At 39.4% G+C, this 22,181-nt stretch overlaps 1 protein-coding gene across 1 annotated transcript; it reads left to right on the plus strand.

Annotated features, from left to right (window-relative positions):
- The first annotated feature begins 566 nt into the window (after window positions 1-566).
- On the plus strand, window positions 567-16,372 carry tmem161b (transmembrane protein 161B). Its single transcript, XM_058071351.2, has 12 exons — window positions 567-808; window positions 5,470-5,573; window positions 6,453-6,533; window positions 8,451-8,548; window positions 8,669-8,825; window positions 10,818-10,969; window positions 11,063-11,123; window positions 11,203-11,343; window positions 11,617-11,730; window positions 12,228-12,402; window positions 13,416-13,512; window positions 14,475-16,372. The coding sequence occupies exons 1-12, from the start codon at window positions 806-808 to the stop codon at window positions 14,753-14,755; spliced, it is 1,464 nt and encodes a 487-aa protein (XP_057927334.2). The 5' UTR covers window positions 567-805; the 3' UTR covers window positions 14,756-16,372.
- The last annotated feature ends 5,809 nt before the right edge of the window (window positions 16,373-22,181 follow it).

Raw genomic sequence — 22,181 nt, forward strand, 5'->3', positions numbered from 1 at the left:
TATTATATTAATTATATATAATATTGTTATATTTGCATATTTTACATAATAATAATATAATAATTATTATTTTAATTTTATTGTAATTATTATAATATTTTATTATTTTTAAAATATTTAAATATAAATATAAAATAATAAATAATAATAGCAGATTGCATGACAATTTTACAGATACAATAACACCAGGTGGACTGTTACGTGTAAAATATATAGTCTGCCCCCCCCGTAAATTTTGTCATATCAATGCGGCCCGCGAGTCAAAAAGTTTGCCCACCTCTGTACTAGAGTCAAAGAATCGGTTATAAAAAGCTTGTCAATAAAGTTATTCAAAAAAATGTATTTCTTTCTATGGGGTCCTAAAGAGCAGATATTGTAGTCGGGTTCTCGCCTGTTCAAAATGCTACAATGTCTGAATAAAATTCAAGCTATATTTTAATACTTATAAGTATCATTATTTTTGTTTTAAAATAATACTGTTTTAAATCTGATACATAAATAAATATGGGCATGATGAAATGATAATAGCTCCCTTTTTGATACAGGCATGTTTGCGGTCACCCTTTTACCCGGAGTTTCAGCGTGACCTCTACTGCAGTTGAAAATACTTAGTAGCTGAGCTGCAATCAATTGAATTGTGACGATGTAACCCCTCCGTGGTGGATAGGTGACATTTCGACTGAAAGTTCCATTTATTTTGTGTATACGCTGCAAAAAGGGCTTATGTGCTCCTCGCCGTGTTGTCTCCAGCTCGGAGTGCTCAGTGTTGTCGGCGTTGAGCCTGTTTCAGGTGCACTGCATCAACATGGTGAGTGTGTGACAGCTAACAATTATTTCTCTCCGTCTGTGTTTTTTGCATCATTTGAATAATAATTTAGTGCCACGGGATATGGGTTATTCTTTCTGCCATTGCATTGAATCCAGATCAAGCTCAGTCCATTTGTTGCGATGTTAGCAGAGCAACTAGCCATGCTCAGCTGATGCTCTTAGTTAGCTCACTGAGGTTTACTTGCATACATTCTTATGCTGTATTTATTGCACAAAATATACATTCTAATTAGGCTGATGTACAAAGGTACACCGGCACTTCCTGGTATTTTAGTGTTAGTAAAGTGTTTTGTGATAGTAAATTAGCAATAGTTGCAAGGCTACCTGTTAGCATATGAATTAGCTGGCAGCAGGATGCTTTTTAAGCAAGCAAGTGTCGCCATGTACCCGAATCTACTTACTTTGACCTCTGGATGCCCTTAGAGGGGCTATAGAGCTTAATCATGTGCAGTACTATAACTATTTCATTTCATTAAAATTTGTTAATTGTACCATTTCTCTCTAAGTTAAGTACTCACACAGCAATATGCATAAAATAATAAAATATTTAGCTCAGGTTTTCTATAGGGGTGTCATTAGACAAGGCAATACATGAGATTGAATCCATAAGAATGAAACAAGGCTGGATTTTAACATATATTTTAAGAAAAGTACTATGAAAAAAAAATGACTGGACAAACAACCTTTTTATTTAACCGAGTCTCAGAAAAATTCAGATGCATTTTGAAATGTTTTCTGGCCTAGAAATGGATGCTAACCAACAATATATCAATCAACTTTTACATTTTAATAATAATTATTATAATTGTATTGTAAATATTATTGGCACAAATAAACCGCCACTATTATGATGCTACATAATAATAGTACATCGTAATTATGCAGTATTTCTTTTAATGTGCCAACTTTCAGTCTGGAAAGTTGTGGATTTGTGTTCTTGCAATCAATTTGCACAGCCTGTTTTGGCAGCATATCTTTGGTGGTTTATTAAACTACTGTATTTCAAAGCACACTGTTTTGTTGTTCTGTTTGAATTTACTTTGCCAGTCAAACATCTCAGTGAGTGTTGACTCTCGATGTGCAGTGTTTTTCCCCCCCCCCAGATGGGCAAACTCGGCCTGGTAGATGTGTTTAGGTGGGCACGTTTGTTGTGTTTATGTTGCCACCATTTTTGAACAAATTTGGCATACTGGCTCGTTCATGTTGATGGGCTCCCCTTGCTCATTGCTAATATTCCCATACGGGGGCTGTGGCGTTTTGCTTTGCAGTCATCTTCTTTCGTCCTAATTTTTATATTACCTTGCATTGCTTCTCACAAGGTGCCACTTTTTAGAGCTTGTGCCACCCCATCCACCCCCATACACACGTAGAGACACCCGACTATCACGAATGTCATAAAAATATGTGCATATACATTTGGTATTTCATGGGTGACTATGTTTTCCTTAATCACAAGCACAATGTGTGGAGCAATGTGTGCAAAGGCTGACATCCCATTACAAAAGTTAGCCAGTTTGTTACCAAGAATTAAATATGCTTTACAATTGTTACAGTTGAGTGTTCATTATGGGGTAAGGTTTGGAGCTTTTTATACAAGACTCTGCTAAACTTAAATTTGATTTTGTTTTATATCATCATATCGTGACACATCCCCAAAATAATGTGATTTATGCTAAGGTCCATGTCGCCCAACCCTACTGTACGTATTGTTCTCTGATTGGATTATCGCTGCCAATGTATGTATTGCGTCCCTGTGTCAGGGGGGAATGGTCAGCCAGTGAAGCGGAGTGCTTTCCAAAGTTGCACAATATTTTTACAGATCATAAGGCGCACCGTGGAATTTTAAGTGTGCCTTTTATAGTGCGGAAATTATGGTAGTTTGACAGGGCACGGTGGGGCACACTCCTAAGAGAATTGTAGGGCAAACACTAATGTTAATTACTTATCTTGTGATGTAGAAAATAAAATTAAGATAGTGTTAACTTGCGCTTGTCTCTGAAGCGGGGAGGGCACTGGATTTATTGGGATCTGATGAAATACAATAAAGCGTCCTATTGTTTGTTTGACCACAAAGAGGTCTTTAAACATACACAAAATTACCAAAATAGAGGAAGCTTGATGCAATAACAGCTCAAGTTCAGCTTCATGGGCCAAAAAGAAATCTACTGCCCACCCCCCACAGATTTCAATTGGTTGCCAGGTGGAGGGGGTCAAGCAGAGTGGTCCAGATAAGAGAGGCCATGCTGATTCAATTTCCCCAAGGTGTGAGATTCTTCTTGGAGAATGGTCAGCAGCACCCACCTGACATGAGGATGTGGGATTTTGACCTATATAACTTGACCAAGGCATTCACTGGAGTGAGGTGGGGCGGTGGGTTTTGAGCCACAGATGTTATGTTTGGCTACCCGTCACCTCTGAGCAAAGATAATTGCCAAGTTATTGGCACCCACTCTCTCTCCTCGGAGAGTCTCGAAGTATTGACTTTAGCTTTTGCAGCTTACACCACGCTGTGTGACGTGGATGAGCCCTGTGACCAATTTCAAATGTCGGTCTAGTGTGCCGGTCTGGACTGTCATGTCCCGTTTTTGACACGGGTTTAAGGCCTACTGAAGACATTTTTTGGGACTTGATCATTATATTTAAATTTTTTCTCTTAATTTTTGATTTTCCAAATCACTGGGCTTTAAAACAATACTTTTCATTTTATCATGTGTAATGTTGCTGTTGTCACATCAGAAATGTCACCAGTTAAATAATAAATAATGATGTTAATAACATCATCAGCATTTTTTTAAATCTCTCTTCAAAAATCTAATGAACTATACAATCCACTGTCTATAGTAGCTGTGCATTGACACCACTTTTGTTTTGGGATATGTCCTTCAATAGGCCTGTCATGATAATGGATTAATCCAGCGATAAATAAAGTCCATAATTTTGCCACCATCGATAAATTGACATCTGCATGCAGGCATGCTTGTTTTCCTCCTCTCTCTTTACCACACAGGCTGGATGAGGAGAGGGTTCACTCTGCATCTGCCTGTGCACATTGGTGCTAGAGTGGAATGAAAGGAGAGAGTGAGCCATCCTTTCAGACATTCAGCCTCTTTGTCCCAGTACGTGGAGGAGGGTCTACTAATGAGTGGATACACGAGTGTTAGCAGCAAGTTAGCCTCGTATGAGCATGCATATGCTAACAGCAGAAAAGCAATGGTTTCTATGGCAAATGCCACAGCCCCACTGTAGGAATATTTTGGTTCTAAACAGAATGAACAAGCGCTTGAACACCAAACTGATGTCGTATTTGATCGAAAGTAGTGACGAAGAAGACAGGAAATACTACTTGTATGCACACCTCAAACACAACCAAGTTCAGGGGAAAACTACAGATTTCATTTCATCCGGTTTGAAGTGGAAGCGGAATGCGTTGACTGGTTAATTGACAACTCCAAATTGTCCATAGGTATGAATGGTTGTTTGCCTATATGGTCTCTGCCATTGGCTGGTTCCCAGTCCAGGGTGTACCCCACCTCTCCCCCAAAGTCAGCTGGGATAGGCTCCATACCATTGCGACCCCAGTGAGAATAAGAGGTATAGAAAATAGTTGTATGGATAGGATATCGAGAGGCGGAAAGGAAGAGGCAGCATTTAACACGACAAACCTGATACGACACCTCAAAAACAACCAACACAATACAGCCGAAGCTGAGTCAGCCCACCCTCCAGGTCATTTTGAAGAGGAGAGGAAAAATGCCAATGCAAAGACGCAGGGCATAATAGTCAAGGTAGCACAAATGGTAGCAAGGTAGCAATGAATGACCTGCCTTTCACCTTTTGTAGAAAGTGATTTCTTATACTTATAGAGCACTTAGAACCCCAATATGACATGCCCTCTTGCCACTCTTTCTATAAGAAAGCTCTGCCAGTACCTCATAAGAAGATACTGAGGCACTTTTATTTTCTTATTTGTTTAGATGCCTGCTGGGTATTTTGAGTTGAGGTGCTGTTTGTTCACATTCCTTTCCATCCATCCATTCATTTTCCATGCTGCTTATCCTCACTAGGGTCGCAGGAGTATGCTGGAGCCTATCCCAGCTGTCTTTGGGTGAGAAGCTGGACTAGTCGCCAGCCAGGTTTTATTTAATCGTACATTTTTACTTAATATTTATGTTGCATTAAAGTCCCAAAAAATTATGTAATATGTAATTGTTCAAGATACCTCACAATGGTCTGTTAAAGTATTAAGTTATAATAAGGCGAATAAAATAAAAAATAAGGGATATCCTATCAATTTCTTTGTTGTTTTTTTTTTATGTATTACAGAAGTATCAGATCGGGACTCTGTATCGGCCCATACTCAAAATCAAATTACTCTGACTCAGTGGCAAAAACACTTGATAAGGACATCCCTAATTAGAACGCAACCCTGTGGGAAACACTGGTATGTTTTGAGTCATATGCAAGGTTGCTATGCCTATTCATTCTCCAGCATATAGTAAAACATACTACTTCTCTCTTTGCCAACGGCATGCTACCAAAGCAAGACAAAGAAATTCCGTCTCACTTCATATGTGTGTAACTGCCTTATCTCAAATGTTATTACCTTTTTAAATGTTATTTAAACCTTTTCTATTTTCACAGGGTGTGATCGGAGTGCAGCTGGTGGTTACCATGGTAATGGCCAGTGTAATACAAAAAATCATACCTCATTATTCTTTCGCAAGATGGCTACTCTGCAGTGGCAGGTAATTTCCATTGTCATGCAGCTTTGTTTTTTTTTAGTTATTTTCCCCAGTTTTTTATTTAATTGCCCCAGGACAATTTCATCTGAAAAGAGTGGAGAGCAGTAGAGGTCAATGGGAGTCAAACATTTTGGATAGAAGTGGGAAAGTAATGTTAACAACATAGAGATTGCTGGGTCAAAAATAACAGTTGTTTAGTGTCTTGTGTGTGTTTTAAGTAAATGGGATTTGTAATAATTATTATATTTTTTATTTGATGAATGATTTCATTTGGAAAGAGGACTGTATTTTATAAGTGATATTTCTGTAATAAATGAATACATATTTGAGTCAGAAGTTCCACATGATGCATGAAGAGCAGGGTTGTGAATAAAACTGTAGCCTTTGAAATGATGCTGTTAAATGAGGCCCTTAACAGATTACCTTGATATTGTAAAGCCTCTCACAAGTGCTTCTTAAATTTGTAACAGAGGAGCTGTAAAGGAGGGCTTTAGAAGTACTTTGCTGTTTTTTTTGGGGGGGGGGGGTCATCATGAAGTTTAGAGCTGCTCTAAATGCTGGGAGTCACATTTGTAGAATCAAGACATGATACACTTTGCGTTGAAGAGCAATTTTCAATATTCATATTGCTTATTTTTAAATCAAGGGCATCACACGTGAGGGTAAGCAATGCCCAGATCATATTACTGACTATTCCCAACCTCATAGTAAGCATTTATTTTATGGTGAAGTTGTAGCTCAGGCAAGCAATAAAATATCTTTCAGTAGGGTTTTTTTTTTTTTTGATAATCAGTTTGGAAGAAGAATTCTGATTCAGCTGATTTCCTGTGCACCTATTACCACTTATTCCTCACCTTTGGCACTATTCTCTTTCTTTGCTAGTCTGCGGTGGTATCAGCACCCTACGGAAGATGAGTTGAGGAACCTCGCTGGGAAACAGAAAGGACTGAAGAGGAAAGACAGGTATGTGTGGATGAAGATGAGCTGCAGTGTGATTCCAGGCTGTAGCGAGACTACAGACGCTAACTGTTTGATCCCAGAGAGAAGAGAGAGGTATGAGGATAGCTGGAGACTCCTCAGTCCTCCTCAATGTTACATTGTTGTATGTTGTACGCCGTAATTTCCCGTGTACAAGCCGCTACTTTTTTCTCAACCTACCTGGACCCAGGAGAATCCAGGCGCTATGATGACTCAAAGGTGGCCACAAAGGTGTCACTGTACCGTCGTTCTTATGAAGTCCAGAGGACACATCATATCCATGAACAGAAATTACAAATACATTAAATATACTAAGTACAAAATAGCAAACAATCCATCCATTTTTTTATACCGCGTATCCTCATGAGGGTCGCCTAGCCCAGCTGTCTTTGGGCAAGAGGCGGGGTACACCCAGGACTGGTCGCCAGCCAATCACAGGGCACATATAGACAAACAACCATTCACACTCACATTCATACCTGTGGACAATTTGGAGTCGCCTAACTAAACTAGCATGTTTTTGGAATGTGAGAGGAAAAAAACGCATGCACATTCAAACTCCACACAGAGATGCCCGAGGGGGGAATCAAACCTGAGTCTCCTAGCTGTGTGGCGCTAACCACTCCATGCATTCACCAAACTTATATATCGCAAAATACAAAATGCTATGTTGTTTTCTTGTACAATAAAGTATGTCTGTCTCAATTTCCAAAGCGACCCTACTAAACCTTACGCAATGGTAGCGCCATACACTTGTAAAGAATGAAATTACAAGTGTGTCAAAATAATATGTATCGAAAGGCGCATGGGTTCACTCTGGAAACCACATATTTATCTATGTTCTAGGTTTTTTTTAAGAAAGTTGCTATTTTTGAGGTACAGTATAGGTGAATGCTGAACCGTAGATTGAACACATGAACATTGTTCATTTCCTGATGTTCTCTTTTTAATAAGAATAGAAATTGAAGTAACTACTGAAAGCTAATCCTAAAACAGGGGAGGGGAAGGACCGTTGAATCTTTTCCAGAATAGTCCCTTTCTCCAACCCTGTATGAGGCAGGCCGGTGTTCTCCTGCACCACATGTTCCGTAATCCCTTGAAGAAAAAGATGGACCACTGTCTTTTTGCTAGCTCGTGCCATGCAGCTCAGTTTCCTTTGTTCGCTGGCTGACTCCCTCAGTGAGAGGTGAAGCTGAGCCCCTTTTCTTGCTGTCAGGTGCCTCTGAGATGAAATCTGTCTGGGGCATGTTTTGGCCTGAGAGTCTTACAGTGGTATTGTCCTGTAAATGTAGCACACACACAGGGCTGAACAAACAAAGGGCAGAACTGAGGAGGCCCATCAGACTGTTCCTCACACTCACAGAGTAGCTCTCCATTACCCGCTGTGAGTGACTTAGTTCTGCCTATTGACTGCTCCCTCGGCTTTGTAAAAGTAAAAATACTACTGTCCAACTGTTCTTACTGTAGTGACATTTTCACAGGTACGCAAGTATCTTGGACACGTTTTTTTTTTTATTGGAAAGTATGTATTCCGTTGTGTGATGGCTAAATAACTTCTCTCAAAAAAAAGTCACAAGAACAGAATAATTTACAGACATATTCTTCCATTCCATCAAAATATGTAACAGAGCTAAACATGGGCTGAAAATCGTACATCATGCTGCAATTTTAACACGTATCACATCTTTTATCATAGGTGGTGTGTTATGAGCATGTTAGGTGTTTCTATTATTTTGGTTACACCAGTTTGCTGTATGAGAGTGTCGAAATGCTTGACACCCAGCATGAAGTAGTACAGTCTGTATGATGTTGGTTGTTGAACTATATTGAATGAAAAGGGTCAAACATTCTATTGAATAAGTTGGATTTTTTTTCCCTCATGCTGTGTCTTCTTTAACCCAGGAAGTACAATGGTCACATAGACACCAAGCCACTAACTGTACCCAAGGACATCGATCTACAGCTGGAGACAAAATGCATTACTGAAGTCGACACATTAGGTATAAACACATTTTCTGAAGGTTTTTCCAATGACCTCACTTTAATAATTATATTTTGTTTGTGCCATCTAAATGTAGATGTGGTTTGAAAAAATCGATTCTATTCTTTTGTGCCCGCAGCATTGCACTACTTCCCCGAGTTCCAGTGGTTGGTTGATTTCACAGTATCGGCGACTGTGGTCTATCTCATAACGGAGCTGTACTACAGTGTGGGTCAGCCCTCAGGAGAGATGAACATCAGTGTGGTCTGGTGCCTGCTCGTGCTGGCCTTTGTCATGTATCCTTGAATCGCTCTTCACATTGAGCCTCGTCTCAATTGACAACATGCATGTTGCAAGGCTGTGTTTCATTTGCATGTAAATCAAACAGCCAAATAATGACTATCATACCATCCCAGATGCTTTCAAAAAGCAGTCCAGGTATTTCTCCATTAATTCTCACTATGTATCTTTTTAATTTTTTTTGTGGTTTTGCCGGATCATACCAGCCTGCATCTACAATCTCTGATAAAAGCAGTTGATTCTAGACTCCGCACCTGCGTGTCTACCTGGCAACAGCCAATAGAGCCTGTGTGGTCACAACAACAGTGTGTGCTAACAATTTTAGCAAGGAGTAGGAGAGATGTTGGCCAAGTGAGTCCAAAACAGACGAAACTGTGCAACACTGTTGATGCACAAAGGTTAAAATTCATCACGCATTTGGGGAAATTCATCACACATACACGGGGAAAGTCCCACAGGATGACAAGAAGCCACTAGCTATAACAGAAAGAATGACCAGCTCAAATAGGTTAATTAATTAACAAAACTATACAAAAAAACTATACTCGAGATGCTTAAAGAAGTAACTTGGTATGTTTTTTTCATATCTACTATTGTTCATTGTTCTCTGTTTGACTAATCAAATCTACACACTACAAAAATAAGTAATAAAAGTATATGTATGATAAGAAGATTGGCTGATATTAGTCTGCATTAACTGTATCTGATCGGACCTGGAAAATTTGTATCAGGACGATCCATATAGTTTGTACTCCTAACATTTGTTATTGTGTGTAAAAGCCAAACGTGGTATTCCACTGGTTTGCATCTGGTTTTCAAAGCATTTTGCGTTGGTACTTCCACCTGCAATTACATTTCCATTGCTTTCACTTACGACCATCCTATAGTAAATGCCACATTTTAGAGTGGCCAATTCATTTTTGTATGATAGTGCAGACCTAAGCAGCAGCAGAGGGTCTAAAATGACTTGGAGCTCCCCTACTAGGCTTGACTGCCAGCACCTTTATGGTCCACGGCTCCCTACTATTTTGCTATGCTGAATGATGGTCTAATAATATGCATTATCCTTGCCGCCAACCATAGGAATCAATCTTTTCCAGTGCTCCTGGTCAACCTTGGCTTGCCGCGGTCAGATTGTGTGTCATTTCCTGGCTACGTCAGACCTAAATTTCTCAGTGCAACACCTGACATGCTCACTGGGAAAAGATAGACCGGGGAGCAGATGACATGTGACTATGAATATGAGGAAAAAAGGTTTTTTTTCCAATATATGTGCTAATGGAGCACTTGATTTCAGTATTCCTGGTTCATGTGTAATTACAATGACACTCTAGACGAGTTCTACATCGTGGTAAGATATAAGCACATAAAACAACTATCCCACATGACCGTCTATAAAAATTTAAAATTGCAATATCCCACTGGGAGAAATCAGTGTTGGGGAGATATTTCGTTTGCAGAATATAAGTCGTCTTCCTTTGACTATGTTTTTGTAACAGTTTAGTAGACAGTACAGTGAAGTATTGTATCTCTCATTCTAATTTTGATGACGTTATGAGCTCACCTTACTGTCACAACCTGAATGTAAGCTGCTTATGGTACGTATAGACTACCATAAACATTTTGAGGATGCCAATTGCAATGCACATCTGCGACCGTGCGTGCATAGTGCTCTTTGTAAACGCAGACCTTCTCTTTGAGCTGAGATTATGCAGGTGCATAAAATAAATGTGTGTAGTGAGTGTATATGAATACATTAGGTTTATACTTTTGCAGCTTGTATATCATGGCTTTAAAATCTCATAAATTCTGGATGACACTTGTCTGGTGCGGTAAGAGGATGTAAAGGAAAAAATAGTAATAAAAAATACTTGGGAGGCAGCGTTAACTTTGTTGTGCTTTATAAAGATATACCCAGCAAAGCAATTCTTTATCAAACAGACGTGTGTTCCTCTTGAGACCATTTTCTTTGACTGTGTCCCTTTCAGCAAGACCCTCTTTTCTCTGACGGCCCACTACTTTAAGCTAGAAGAAGGAGGCGAGCGCTCCCTCTGCATTACATTCGGCTTCTTCTTCTTTGTCAAAGCCATGGCCATTCTCATTGTTACTGAAAACTATCTGGAGTTTGGTTTGGAGACTGGTAAGTGCATGCATCACTCTTTCCAATGTCCAACTAAACTTTTACAAGTAATGTATTTAATGTAATGTAATGTATTTTGTTCTTCATATGAAGGTTTTGCAAACTTTTCTGATAGTGCTCTACAGTTCTTGGAACACCAGGGCTTGGAGTCGCAGTAAGGGTGATTTCAGAAATGTTTATTTTGCCCTTAGAAATTCTTCATGGCTCATTCATTTGTGTTGTCTCTTTCACAGGGGTCCCATATCAAAACTTACTTTCAAGCTAATATTAGCCTTTCTCTGTGCCCTGATTGGAGCCTTTTTAACCTTCCCGGGACTGCGACTGGCACAGATGCACCTCGATGCCCTCAATGTGACCACAGCCAAATTTACACAGTGAGGCATTTTATTTTATGGTGTCTGTTACTATCTAGTAGGGATGTCATGAGACAAGACGATGCATGGATGAGGCGAGATTACTTTTACGTAAAGTACAATGGAAAAAAATGACAATCTATTGCAATCAATTAATTTCATTTGTACTCCGTTACACACTTCTTTGCTAGCCACTCATCCACCGTGTAGCTCATTTATCATTATCATTCCTATTATCATATACCATTATTTTTAAATGGTGATCTCCTTTGTTTTGATTTTCTGGTTCTGCAGGACTTTGCTTCATATCAACTTCCTTTCTCCGTTGATCATGGTCCTGCTGTGGGTGAAGCCCATTACCAAGGACTACATAATGAACCCCACCCTTGGAAAGGACAGCATGCCTTTGTAAGTCAACTGCACCCAAATTAATTCAGTTTATCGATACAATGCTAGAGATGATTTGTTTGAAAAGAGCAAACTGTAACTGTTTGACAGTCTTCTCAGGAATTTTGAGTGGGGCTGAGGTCAGGACTCCCAAGTTCATATAGCCATACTATGTGCATTAGGGAACAGTCGTTCTGGAATAGAACTTTTCCCACACAGTCGGAAGACTATATTCATCCAAAATCTTTTGCTAAGACTTTAAGATGCATAAAAAGCTGAGGGTTCTCCCCAACACCTGATTGACTACCTGTCCCAAGACATTTGTCTGTGTAGTTCCTGAGACTTAAGAGGAACTCTACGCTAAAAAAAATTCCCTTTACAAATTGCTCGAACTATATTTCCCCTGCGGCGCACAGTCCACATGATGGAGTGATGTAGCAGTTAAAAAGAAAAGCTGCCATCCGTTCACCTCATTCTTCCGGTGTGACTCACCGCTGTCTCCCACTTGTCCATATCAGGATGGCTGAGCAGACGTACGACACACTGCGGTTATGGACCATCATACTGATGTGTGCGCTGCGGCTCGCGATGATGAGGCATCATTTGCAGGCCTACCTCAACCTGGCTCAGAAGGGCGTGGAGCAGATGAAAAAGGAGGCAGGACGAATAAGTATCGTCGACCTGCAGAAGATGGTAACTGATATCATTTGCATCATAATTTTCATTGTATTTTATATCTGATTGCCAAGTCAGCATCTCTCAGGCTTTGTAGCAATGGAAATCAGACATCAGCCCCACATTACAAGCAGATATAAACCACAATTTTTACTGTTGACTAAAGCACGGCAAGTAAATGTTTTATTCGGGGCGTCAAAAATAACACATTAACAATGATAACTAATTATTATGTTAAAATTTGTAGCCTTTGCATCATGACAAGCCACACCTGTTATGACGGCAGACAGTCACAGTGTAGCATCCCCAGAGAGTCACACAGAATCTGATTTTCTTATGTAATGTACTTCAGGGTTGTTCAAAGTGTGGCTCGGGGGGCCGCTTGTGGCACAGGGCTGTTTTTATATTTCACCTTGGTACATTGTAAAAATATGAGTACAGTCAAAATATTAAACATTTTTGTTGTTATTAGGATGAGTCGTAATCTTACACAAAATAGTGGTTTCACTGGAATAAAGTCATATCAACAAAAAATATATAGAAGTATACAGTTTATTATTTTTTATTATTGTTTAATATTGAAGAAAAAATGTATATTCTTTTAAAGGTTGTAAATGAGGAAAAACGAATATTAAAAAAAGAAAAACAGGAAAGTTGTGACTTTTGGAACATTAGGTTGGGAAAATTTAGAATGACAAAGGGAATAAAGTCAAAATATTGTGGTCATAATATTCATAGATAATTATGATGTGGAAATGTGGAAAAAGTTTATTTTTTCTGAACTGAACACATCAACAGCTCCAATTCCAAAATCGTACTGTATATGAATCTCTTTGTAAATCGCTATTGCTAGTTTTTCCATTGTAGCATGAATTGTTATAATGGTCATCGCCAGAATTTCGTATTAAGCATTGCTGAAATTTATTTATTTATTTATTTTACATGTATATTATTCAGTATGTATGGATATGATTTTTTTCACATTCACACATTGAAATGATTGTATTTTTGTCTTGTCTGCTGTCTTTCAGGTTGCACGTGTTTTTTACTACTTGTGTGTTATCGCACTACAGTATGTGGCACCGCTAGTGATGCTGCTGCATACAACCTTGCTGCTAAAAACATTAGGTGAGCCTAATGATAGACAGTAGTTTTTCAGTACTTGTGGTCTCAAAGTGGGTCAAAAGGATGTCTCTTGTTTTAATTTTGATTTGATGTGAATTAGTCTCAACACGAAATATCTATGAACATCATGTATTCAGCGCAAAGTATCAATACTATATGTACCGTAAATTCTGGTGTATATGCTGACGGGTTGTGTAAGCCATACATGTCCTTGTCATAAAATGACATATTATAGCATGCACAAGTCCATGAGGAGCACATAGCTCTATTTGACAGGAGCCAATCATGAACTATGGATAAATACTCACAAGCCTGTCAACCAATTGGAAATAGCAGGAGATCGTTCCTCCTCAACAGTCAGACTCACGGTGTCATCTTACAAACAAAATTAAACTCATCACACAGCAACTTAACAAAAGGGTACCCAGGAAATATACATTACATATATCAATGCAAGTTAAAATAACAAAGCAGCTATTTTAACATGTACTCATAATGCAACATAGATGGATAGCACTGCAATGCTGAGGAGCCTGGAGCACAGAACCCAGAGGGAGGCTGACGTCATTGCAGTGCCCCAATCAATGGGTTTCTCAGGCGCAATGCCTTATGGGAAAACTTAAAACTGTTGGGTTTTTTCATTTAAGCTTTTATTCGTGCAGGTTTTATATTACTGGGATGTACTTAGAAGTGTTAAGTTGCTGTATGATGAATTTAGTGTACTCAGTAAAATGACTCTATGAGACAAGCTTGTGAGTGCACTGATGGCTTGTGATTGGCACCTGCCAAAGAGAAAGCTACAGTTTCCTCACTGCTTTGTGAGCAGGATAGTATTTAAACGATTAGTAGTATTTATGAAGCCCGCTTAAGTTGACGATCCAAAGGCTGTCAACATAAACGGGTAGCACTACATTAGCATGGTCTGGTGAGTGGCTAATTTGTAATGCGTCTATGTGTGTTCTCAGGTGGGCATTCGTGGGGGTTCTATCTTGAAGAAGAAGAGCTGCCATGCACCCATCAGATGGACTCTGCACTGGGGGAAGCACCAATAGCACCCCCTGCGGTGGAGGCGGGAGCCCGGGCGTCAGTAGCCCAACTATCAGTGGCCCTCGGGGGCTTGAAGACTGTCTTTAGTCCCTTGCTTTTCCGAGGCCTCTTCTCTTTCTTCACGTGGTGGATCGCCGCTTGCCTCTTCTCCACCTCCCTCTTCGGCCTCTTCTACCACCAATATCTGATGGCAGCGTAGGCCAGGCACCTTGTCACAGTGACAGACCATATCATCAGAAACTCCTGCTCCAACTTCCAGTGCTTCCTTCACAGATGAACTCTGTGTTTTTACATTCACATCTTTTTAGTCACTTTCACACAACATTTCTTACATTTGATAACAATCAGGACTGGGAGAGTAACAATGGACTAAATCTGACTTTGATCAGATACTGTATCTCATATGCTGGACACAGTTCACGCTTACATGTGGCACACATCAGTTTTTCAAGGTAAAATGTTTTGTTTTGTTGTTTTTTTTTTAATAATTGGTCCACAGTTATTCACATGACTTTACTGAATTTGGAGGTTTCTGGAGGTTAATATGTTGTATTTGGGCAAGCGCTGAGATGCTGAAGTGTTTAAAAGAGTCTTAAAAAAAGAAATGCAGGCTCTTTTTGTCTCAGAGGAAGAGGGAGGGCCTAGCTGTCCAGCTGGAGGACCAACCAATCAGCTGAGCAGGGTAGACGTGACGTGTGTATGTGTGTGTTTGTGGCACAGCCGTGAGTAAGGAATGACACTTGACTTGGTTCAGAGATTGTTAGAATATGTGTAGTGGAACACATAGTTTTTCCTGAGCCATTCAGAAACAAGAGTGCTGAGCTCTTTCCAAGCAGCTGTGACTATTAAAAAAAAAAAACAAAAAAGGGAGGGGGCAGCGCTCTCGTCCGCTGTGTTGCACCATCTCAATGCTGATGCTTGGCGTGCGATCAGCTACTGTTGAAGAGGAAATGCCTTTTGTTTTGTTTTTCTTTAATTATTTGTAATTTAAATGACTAATTTTTTATTAGAGTTTTTCTTCGAAATCCAATGGATTTCAGCAATGGTGCCAAGTGTTCCTGTGTTCCAAGTCCACACCTTAAGGGCCTTTTCACTCTCATGAAGAAGTCGTCTCTTGATACCGGTGTGTGTGTGTGTGTGTGTGTCTGTTCGCGCACAGTAAGACTGAAGTGCAACTTTTTACTGTGTGCACACAAAGAAGCTAATACAAATGTCCAAACCTTTCAAGAAAGTAGGCCACAAGGTCCAACACAGTTTTATGCCGTTTTATTTTCTTATTTCGTTGGTTATGAATTTTACTAATTTTACTGCAGGAGACACTCATCATATCACAGCTTCTCTTTTACACATCGGGGAACTAATTAATGAATGTATCAATCTTGCCTAATTTCAAGATTTGTTTAATGAAACTGATTTATATGTGTGATTTTTGTTTTTAAAAACTTCCCCACACTTCCTCTTCAGCCATTCTGCTTACATAAGCAATTGTATTTGTTCTAATGACTATTTTTGTTAGTATTTATTAAATATGCCGAGGCCTGTAAACATTTCTAATTTTAACATGTTTTATTTTTGGTGTTGGCGTGCATGGTGACTTGAATCGGTTTTGTACATGTTTTTGACAAATTTTAATCTTCTGTCCTTTAGTGTGGGCTGTTCAGTTGGGAAGTAGCTGGGATACTTTCAGAATTCAGTTTTCTTCAGTTCGGTACCACTGAAAGTGTTTTGTGTTTCATGGATTCAAAAAGTCATTTACACATGTTTTTCCATGTATTTATTTCTGCTTCAGAATAAATTATGTTCTTGAAATTGTGAATATGGTTTTACTGTATGCTTCACATTTGATTGGGAGTACCTCAGAGGTCACATAAAAATAGTATACTACCTTTTGAAAAAAGTAACCAATCAGTTTCCCAGTATTTGTTTGTGCATGACATTTCCATTTGAGGCTAATTTAAGGAACATGTATGACATTTCTAAAACATTTATAAAATGAATATGCTTTGGCAAATTTTGGCTACTTTTTTTTTGTTTTAAACATATCTTGCTAGCAAATTATTTGTATTTTTTTTGTGGCAATAACAAATTTATGGAACCAAAATAGGTCTAATAATTTATCCACTTGGATAGGACGGCGTATTCAGGCCATATTGGGGGGGAATCTGAGAAGTTGTAAATTTCATATATAGAATATTTCGTGTAGTTGTGTCGTTAAAAATAGATAAAAAAATGGAAAAAATAGATCTTAGCTCTTCAGGACAAGGAAACATTCCCCTTGCTTCAGGCTCAATATCCTATTGAAGACGTACGACACAATCACACCTACATTTATGACATTCTCAAAATGTCTGATTTTTTTTCAAAATGACCCAACTACTCAGTCATACTTGGACCCTGGATATATTATAATTTTGGTGAGTGGGGGGTATGATGTATACTGCACATACGTAGTTGAAATCTTATGCCTGATGTTAAGCTCTGTAACTGCTGTAAAACAGACGGATTGCGTAGATTTCACATATGTAGTACTGTGTAATGTGACTGCTGAAAATTAAGCCGACCAGATGTAGACATGCTTTGCACATGCATAGTAACCATTGCGTTTCTGGTATGGAAAACAGCTGAACTATGCAAAGAGCCTTTCCACAACATAGGGTTGAGGGTAAAATTAGTTGTCAACTAATTATCAATTTGACAAAGCTGAGGTACCAACTGTATATTTATAGTCTCCTATAAGATCAAAAACACACAGATACAGACTCAAATGTTACTTGGAAATGTATCTGTCTAGCTTACGATCTGTTCTCTAGTCAAATTCACGCTGGTATTGGCAATACCGATCCGACGCCGATACTTTGTGCAAATAAACCTAATAATGCGTCTGGTAAATTCTAAACAAGAGTGTATTTCAAATCATAACATACCCCATAGCATAAATAATAGAAGACAACAGCGTAATTTATGTATTTATTTAAACACTGAAGCATGTTGAGTAGGTGGGTGCTATGGTGCCTCGCTTATGCAGAGAGATGCTGAAAAAGAATTTGTCAAAAGAATCAAATTTGTATTACATAATGAATAGTAATAATAATAATACATTATAATTGAAGAAGTCCAGTCCTGTGTGCGTTGTGGTCGCTCCCCCTCTGTTGTGTTGAAAAGTGGCATGGCATGTAGAGGAATGATTTGCTCAGTCTTTTAGTGGAGCAGGGCAGTGATAGTAATCTGCCACTGAAACTGCTGCTGTTCTGGCGGGAGATGATGCTGTGCAGTAGATGATCCATGATGGAAAGGAGCATCCTCAGGGTCCTTTGCTCTGCCACAGATGTCAGGGTGAATGAATGAATTATTATTATTATTGTTCATTCTGCTTACTTACCCAAGCAGAAGAAACAAAATGTTTTAAAATAAAAAAAAGTCAGCACATAAAATATTGACTACTTTATGAGTCAATCTCTTGTATTAAATAGGATATACACTGACTTAAATCCCAATTCTGAACGTCTCCATGAGTACACTTGTCTTAATGCGTACTAAGTACTGAAGTATCCGTTTGCGGTCTTTAATGACCCAGAAAGACTGTTATTGTGTGTTCATGTTCCCCACTACAGCTATGATATGTGTCCTTGAGTCAACTGCTATTGATTAAGGCAGTCAGTGGCCATCGATTTCACTCTCATGATTTGGAGTAGATTAAGGAATGAAATGCTTCTAAAGTCCTCTTAGGACAATCTTTTCTTCAGTGAATTACATTAGGCCACATAATACAGGCCTCAAGGGCCATTGTCCTCCTGAGCGGGCAAACCGGGCCAACAGTAGACAGATCAATACGATGGCTTTTAAAATAGCGAAGAGGGCTTCACTTGGCCACGATCTGTTTGGGGCACTCTAAAGCTAGCAGGCTAAAAACTTCATTATGAAATGTGCACTTGTTAAGAACATTGTCAACAATAATCCCCTACCTTGGACTCTTGGTGCTCTCCAAACACATTTGATATGATTAGAATCAATATTACTCTTAAGGCCGTTTATAAAGTGTGTCCTTGCGCTGTTTCAGACATGCATTAAGTTACCTGGTTACACTCGCACAATTCAACATGTCTGAAAAGGAGTAGGAAGAGGCAGATCTTATTTAATCACACCAATTGGTCCATGTCTATGACTATGATAATTTGTGTGTTTGGTATAAGGTCTACATTTTCATAATAAACCAGAAATTCCTTTATTGAAGTCAAACAGTGAAACAGAACAGAGGAATAAAAACTTAACACTCAACCTAACATCTGAACACTAACCAAAACACTGACTCTAACCAAAACCCTAACCCTACCCTGACCTTTACAAAACATGAACTTTAAACCTAACAAAACCGAAACCCTGATCGTTACCCCAACTCAAAAGCAACATTTTGACAATAAACCAGAAATTCCTTTATTGAAGTCAAACAGTGAAACAGAACCGAGGAATAAAAAGTTAACACTCAACCTAACATCTGAACACTAACCAAAACACTGACCCTAACCAAAACCCTAACTTTACCCTGACCTTTACAAAACATCAACTCTAAACCTAACAAAACCGAAACCCTGATCGTTACCCAAAACTCAAAAGCAAACCCTAGCCAAAACCTTAACCTTAACACCAACCTTAACAAAAACCTGAAAAAATCCAATCCCAATTTTAACCAAAACCTTCAATCCAACCCCAACCCTAAATTTAATCCGACCCCTGGCCAAAACTCTAACCCCACCCAATTCCAAACCTTATGCAAAACCCTAACCTTACCTGACCCTAACCAAAACTGCAACTACAAGCTACACCATAAAACACCATCCCTATCCAAGACCCCCTTCACGTCACGTTGACATAGACTTGTCCTAACTTCACTGAACCTCAGCCTAAACCCGAACCCCAGTTAAAGCCAAACCATCGCCCTAAAACTAAACAATGACCGACTAGACCCCGGCCCTAACTAAACCCTTACCTAACCCCAACTACTAACTCCTGTATAAAATGTTGTGGGGGTGTTGCAAACTCCAATTTGTTCATATTTCTTTGGTTAGGGGATGGTTAGATTGGGGTTGGGTGGGGTATAAGGGTAGGGTAGGTTCAAGCATGAGGATTGGGGTAGGCTTTGTGTGAGTGGAAAACAGCTGACTGATACATGCACAGCATTATGTTTTGTTTTTTTCTCATATGTAGTGCTTCTATAAGAACAGAATGCTGACTTTACAAAATCGGTGAATAAAGACCTGGGAAGAAATATATTTCATTCTGCTGATGAACCTCCTCCTCCTCCCCAACATGAACCAACAGAGTGGAGTGCCCCCTGGTGTCACCAGTGGAGTGTGACATTACAAGCAGAGGGGTGTGGACCTGAGTATTTGCAGCAGAGCCCCTCAGTGGTGTGTTCTTAACATTTGAGTGTATAACTTGGTCAGAGATGAAGGTCTCGCCTCTTCACTGGTGCTGCTACCGCTCTTGTTCTTTCCATCCTTTCAAGTCCAAATGATGATGGAGATGAATCAGAGTGGGAGGATAGCAGGAGTGAGTGGAGCATGGATGAAAACTTTGATATGGAGTGATGCATCGTATCAAATTAGTGTCACTCACACAACCCTTTGACTGACAGTTTATTTTGAAAAAGAATTATGCACAACTGTCTTCATCGATTCTTTTATGATGACATCATCTCATATCCTGTAGTGTTCCGACGAGAACAATAGACAGTATTTTCTCTTCACTTCTAATGGAAAGACAGGAACAGCCTGGATGGGAACATAGATTTGCATAGAATAGAGTAGTAGGGCCTTTATTCTTAAACAAAGTGTATAATAGCAGAAGAATACAAATATTAGAAAAGTGTATATTTTGTGGTACAACACACTTTTATTATGATCACTTCAATAATGGCTCTCATGTATAGAGGAAGTAATTATTTGGAATGATGGTTGCTTTTTTTTTTATTATGAATAGTAGTAGTAGTGGTATATTTGGTCATATATTTATATTTATTTAAAAAAAAACATTGTCTCAAGAATATATCTTACCAGTGCAATTTATTTATTTGGTTATTTTATTATTTTTCACAGTAGTGCGTTATACTAGCTTTCTTTGCTGATTGGCTGGGGGAAATCACATGCCTTTTCACTCTTCCCAGATTACCAGTTTTCCAAATAGGGTTCCTTGCCCTTAGAATGCCAATTTTTTTAGACAAAATGACTGTCAATCATTCATTTGGACTGCGTTTAAGACATCATGCATTAACACCCAACAGAGCGCACCCAGTGACCCCTGACCTCTCAACCACAGAAGTAAGCTGACCACCGCGGCAGGTCACCAAAGTCATTTGAAATGAGTCCCGAGGGGCAACGGGTCGCCCAGTTGGGTTGAACATGCATACCATAGCTCAAGTGGTCTACTGGGGACACACTCCAGACTAAACGTGGAAGAATGTTATGTGTGTGTGTGTGTCTTTTTTTTCCAGCCATTAACCGAGAAGACAGACGTTTTTTGCCTCACAATATTTCATCCTAGAATAGAAAAAAAATGAAGGAGACTTTCATCATTATCAATTTAGCTTCTAATGAAAGGAGGGAATTATCTATCACTTTTAGCACATTAGAGAATATAACATGAAAATGCCCCATTCCTTTTGAAGGCAATTCTTTTATTCTTCCGACAAAAAGACTATTATCCGGTGGTGGCGGGCGCATATTAAGTAAGAAAAGCAACCATCAGTCACTGTGCACAATGCATAGCTGCTTTAAATGATGGCATTATCTCTGCTGGCATGGAGGGAAAACGCAGGGTGGAGCGAAGCTAGGATGTTTAAAATAAAGAAAACAATGTGGGGGAGGAAAAAGGGCCTCCTTGCACATACACCCTTCAACTTGCAGTCAGTGAGAACGATAATCCAAGCGAGCCTGTCAGATTTATTTCCAACATCAAGGGACTCCAGGCCCCGTCCATCAGAGGCCTGTCTGGGTGTCCGTGTGGTCAAAGTCCTGGACAGACGGAGCACAAGGTGTGCTGAAGCGGTTGCCGGGGCACGCACGCATACATGTCTGGCATCCCAGGGTGCAACGGGAGTCCTCATTAAGTCGCCGTGTAGGTGAAAGGGACTGACATCGAGATGAAAGAGGACTCCCCCCCGCCACCACCATCGCCTCGCCTCGCCATGATCTGAGTGAAAAATGAAAAGATTTTTGGTGGTTTTAGAGGGCGTCAAATTGCTCACATTTGAAGTCCTTGTTATCAAGGGTGTCCAAACTTTTTTCCACAAAGGGCCGCCATGCAGGAAAAAAGGATGGTGTGGCGTTGCTTTGATAATTGGTACCTTTTGTTTGTTAAAGATGCCAACTCAACATCATGCACGCTCTGTATGACGTGTATGCTGTAGATGATAACAGATATTAGCACAGGTGTGGTATTGTATGGTTTTTATTTTCAGACATGATTTGCTCAATTCAGAAAGACGAAGTTCTTTGAAGACTTTCGTCTCCATATCTTATCTTATTAACCACAACTTTTACATGGTCACACTTCCTGTACCATATTACACTTTCTTTCATAGCATATAGTTTATAAATATACTAAGTAGCATATAACTAGTAGGAAGAAAT

This window comes from Doryrhamphus excisus, linkage group LG3, assembly GCF_037039965.1.
Source record: "Doryrhamphus excisus strain RoL-2023G ecotype Guam linkage group LG3, RoL_Dexc_Guam_v1.1, whole genome shotgun sequence".
Classification (NCBI taxonomy): domain Eukaryota; kingdom Metazoa; phylum Chordata; class Actinopteri; order Syngnathiformes; family Syngnathidae; genus Doryrhamphus; species Doryrhamphus excisus.

Bases quoted from the DNA above. Each gene is read 5' to 3' on its own strand.
- tmem161b (XM_058071351.2), top strand. The intron at 8,826-10,817 runs GTATCCTTGAAT...TGTCCCTTTCAG, and splicing joins CTCGTGCTGGCCTTTGTCAT to CAAGACCCTCTTTTCTCTGA. The intron at 11,731-12,227 runs GTAAGTCAACTG...TGTCCATATCAG, and splicing joins GGAAAGGACAGCATGCCTTT to GATGGCTGAGCAGACGTACG.